The sequence below is a fragment of the Telopea speciosissima genome, chromosome 10, assembly GCF_018873765.1.
Source record: "Telopea speciosissima isolate NSW1024214 ecotype Mountain lineage chromosome 10, Tspe_v1, whole genome shotgun sequence".
Lineage (NCBI taxonomy): Eukaryota > Viridiplantae > Streptophyta > Magnoliopsida > Proteales > Proteaceae > Telopea > Telopea speciosissima.
Window position 1 is genome coordinate 17,601,317 of NC_057925.1, and position 4,581 is coordinate 17,605,897.

The 4,581-nt window shown below is 44.1% G+C and overlaps 1 protein-coding gene across 1 annotated transcript; it reads right to left on the reverse strand.

Annotated features, from left to right (window-relative positions):
* Positions 1–2,657: 2,657 nt before the first annotated feature.
* LOC122643358 lies at positions 2,658–3,401 on the reverse strand. Its single transcript, XM_043836984.1, has one exon. The coding sequence runs from the start codon at positions 3,399–3,401 to the stop codon at positions 2,685–2,687; it is 717 nt and encodes a 238-aa protein (XP_043692919.1). The 3' UTR covers positions 2,658–2,684.
* Positions 3,402–4,581: the final 1,180 nt, after the last annotated feature.

Below are 4,581 nucleotides of genomic sequence, written 5' to 3' on the forward strand. Positions count from 1 at the left end.
TGCCTAGTCTTAGGGAGTGGGGTGTGACAGGATCAGGTCTTCAATTTCTCTCCTTAGTTGCTTGCACTCCTCAGTATCATGCCCAGTGTCCTTATGGAACCTACAGTTTTTCTTCTGGTTCCTCTCTTTAGGCTTAGAGGACATCGGTTTTGGTCATTGTAGAAAACCACAATCATGTATCTACATCAGGATGTCAGTCCTTGTGGTGTTCAAGCGGGTGTATTCGGGGCTTTTGGCCCGCTCTTGGTGCCGATCGGACTTCTGTCACTTCTCTCCCCCCCTCTCTTTCTTGTCATCCTTGTCTTAGGTGGACCTCTTCTTCTCCTGACCTTTGTGGTCGGCTGCTTTTCAGGCTTTCAGTACCTCCATCATGTTGGTGTACTGGTGACACTTCTCCAGTAGCTTAGCCATATTCTTGGTTAGTTTCAGAGCCAACGATTTGATCAGCTCCTCATCTTTGATTCCACTGTAGAGGGCATTGTAGGCCATTCCATCATCCAGATCCTTAATCTCTAAAGATTCTTGTTTAAACCTAGTGACATAATCACGGATTGTCTCATCCGACCTCTGGTTTACTAATAGCAGGTTGGCTGTTGTCTTCTTTTGTCTCACGTTGCTCTAAAAACATACGACGAAAGCTTTCTCAAGCTCCGCAAAGCTCTTCATAGAATTCGGCTTTAACCTCAAGAACTAGGTGGTGGCTGCACCCTTTAACGATGTAGGAAAGGCTTGGCATGAGACTATGTCCAATCCCCCATAGATCGTCAACACTGCGTTGAAGTAGTTGATATGGTTGTTCGGATCAGTCTTTCCATCATATATCTCAAAGCTCGGCAGCTTGAATCCTCTAGGAAGGGGAGCGTTCATGATGTCAGCTATGAAGGGGTGCTGCCCGGGCAATGAATGTGCTTCGGCTGCAGTCTTCTCACCAATATTCTTAAGTCTTTCATTGAGATTTCTCAGTCTTCGATCTACTCGATATACTGGTCGGTTTGGTGGAGATAGTCGCTCGGCAGATCGCCGACTACGATCCCCATTTTCTCTCCACTCACCCGCTAGGAGCGATCCATGTCGTGAATGGCATGTGCCCCTGTAGGTCGGTCTCCGGGCTAGTTTTTGGCCTGTAAACTTTCTTCGCATGGGTCTGACGCTAGAGTTCTTTTCCTAGATCAAATAGGTAATGGCATGTGGCTCCTGCAAAAACTACTTCAAGCTCGGGTAGGTAGGTCCCCTGTTCTAACGACCGGGTTTCCTGTTGACTCGTGCTGCCTTGGTTGGGATGATCTCATTCAACTTTCGGATCTTTGTTCCACTAGTGTAAGCTATGGTGAGGGTGCCTATTGATGTAGAGCTGGTGGGGGTCCCTGTTGCTACGAGAGCACTTGCTGCTATGCCACGACCCTTATTGGATTGGCCTGCCTTAAGAAGTCCTTGAATAATGCGTTGGTTTGCAACACCTGCTGTTGTAGATCGTGGATCTGCGCGTTCGGGGCTAGTGTGTTGGGGTGAAAAGATAGAGGCAGAGTTGCTGGAAGGGGGTGTCGAAGGTGGTAGATGCTAGGCAGCAGGAAGTACAAGCTCGTTGTTCCCACCTACTACTTGCTCTTCCGCGCCAGGGTGGTGTTCAGGAAAGGTGGTCGCCCTGTTTGGACATCCCTGAGTGTGAAAGGCACCTCGAGGGGAAGGGCGACCCACCCCATGGCGTGGTGGTGATCCTGGAGGTGTTCCAGTCATTGGTAGAGAATTGAAGTGGGCTTAAATTGGATTGATCGTTCTCATAGATGGTGCCAATCTGTTTCGTCAAGAAAACCTTCAGTTGATTCCTCCTATATGGAACCTGCAAAGAGGAAAAGATGACTAAGGGAGAACCAATCTTCTCCGACTGGGGACTCGTCGATGCCTAAATTAGGTCCCTTTAGCAGTAGACAGTTCGAGAGAACTTAAGAGTGATGAGTTATAACTTAGGTTACCTGACCCATAGGCCCACTATTTATATGCCAAGCTAAGTAGAGATTGTGTCTTGCTAGGAAACGATGAGTCTTGCGTTCCACGCTCAGCTTGTTAGGGTAAAAGTCATGTTAGGTGAGTGATGGCTGGACAGGCCACCAAATAAGAAAGTTTCCTTATTAATCGATAGAGGGTTTTATTTCCATGTTGGACTATTCTCATCGGCTAGCAACGTTATATGTGTTATAGTGGGATTTGGATACGTGTGTTGCCTATTATGTGGGGACTACATTTACCAATCTAGGTCGATCAGATGCTATGCGAGTATAATCCGATGGGTCGGGGGTTGCTCCATGCGATTATGGTTATGCCATGTGTTGGCTTAGTATTGGCGAGATCTATTTAGGTATATCAGTGATAGTTCGTGTTGTTCGTTTGCTTTGAGCTGATGATTTGAATGTTGATCTTCTTCAATTCCTATCGTTGCTCAAGCGAGGAAGAACTATTATCCAGGGGATAAACTTCAACAACGGTTCTACGGTAACCTATTGTTTCCTATTTTGTTTCGTTATGGGTTGATCTCAAATTTGAATGCAACAGTTCTATACCCAATCTGAATCCGCTACGCTATCGGGTCACCGATTCCAACACTTACGTTAAAAAACAAAAACCTGATTAATTTAAAGAAGAAAAAGAGAAAGTGTGTTCCTTCTATATATGTGGATTAATTTTGCACCCTAGCAAATATGATCAGTACTGCATTGATTCATGGCTTCTTCAAGCTCCATTATCTTCTGATCCTTCTCAGCAATGGAAATCTGGAGACATCGGTTCTCATCTCGCAGTGCCTCAAATTGACATACAATCTTCTGAATCTGCACTTCAATGGTCTCATCACTAAGCTCGAAGGCACTCTCAACCACCCTAACAACCCTCCACAAGCTCACTACAACAATGAGCCCTGCTCCCTTCATCTCCACAAATGCTTCCAAAAGCAAGGCCCCAATGACAACAACACCATCAACAATAAGACCTGGACGCCGGAAGAATGAAGCGCCCAACGCCACAGTTAGAGCCAGAATTTTTGCTGAAAACAAGCTCAATATAACGATCCCTCCCCAGTGAAACACCTTGTTTTCTGTTTTTCTCTTAGGGTTGCAGGATAAAAGAGACGAAGAGAGGTCAAGGATGGTGAAGATAAGGTCAACTAATAGCAGCAATAGAGCAATAGCACGAACGGATGTTGATTCCAAGAAATTGATCAGATGGATTCTCCATGGTCCTCTTCTATGCTTCCCATAATTTTCTTCTTCATCTTGGCACTGGAAGAAAAGCTGCTGCCATCTCAGCCTTCTGAGCCAGTTCTGATAGAGAACTGCTATCGAGGATTCAATTATGTCAATTGGGATTGAATCGGGGAGTTGTGGTTGTTGGGTTTCGGAAGAGGAACCCATTAGAGTAATAAAGTTGCAGCAGTGCAGCAGCAATGGTTTAGATTAATATGATAAGTACGGTAACTGTTATCTAAAGACACTTGAGATGTAAGCATTCATGTCGAGGTCTTATATGCTTAGGGGTCACGCACTCACACCTAAACAGTTAAACCTAATATGTAAGTAAGCCATTGAAGGTGCTTAAAGGATGATGCACATCTGAGGTTGTCAATTCCCAGCCTGAACTGGTTTGACCGACCAAAATTGAACCGAATCACAGAATGATTTGATTTTGGTTTGGGTTTTTATGAAACCGACCGATAGAAACCTAATCAGACTGAAACCAACAACCAAACCCCGAAAAACCGATTAAAATGAAAAAATGGATAACAAACCGTTTTTCCATTAATTTTAATGTCTATGTATGTGAAAAATTGAAACCCAACAGAAAACCTGCTAACAACACGGTAAGAGACCTTAAGCTAACCCAATAAATGACCAAACTGGATCGGATGAAGATCAAAATCAGACTTTGACTTAATGGTTTAGTTTTGGTTTGACCCAGTAGCAAACTGAAATCGATTCAACCAATCCAAAACCGGACTAAACTGACCGATTGTGGCAAAACAAATAGCTAATCTTGACTGTCTGACCTTATTCTATCTGAGAAATGATTAGGATTTCTTGGACCATCAGATTTACCATCATCGACAAAGATGTCATTGATTAACATATTCCCCCAAGCCACGATTGCCTCTATCCAATCCAGGAATGATTGCCTGGTAGGTGCCATATATGTTCATAACAATCAGATTTTTTATACACCAAGAGCACGGGTGAAAATGGCCTTTCTTCAGGTAAGAAGGGTTCTCATCATGCAATTATGGGACTGTCTACTCAGCACTCAGCAGAGGTTGGTCCACCAGAGTTGTAGTCTGGATGTCCCTTGCACACCATCATGAATAATAACCAATCAGTAATTAATGTAGGAAGTTTTGGCAATCCCCCAAGGTATTTGATCCTAATCCTATACTCCATCTCAGCTGCATAAGTTGTTTATTTCTCCGATTCCAAAGTCAGTGGATGTTTCTACCTTTGGGGGTTTCGGCCTATTACTCTTTGTAATCTTCTCTACAAGATCACATTACAAACATCAACTCTAATAGGATCCAGCAGGTTATTGGTAGTGTGGTCAGTCATA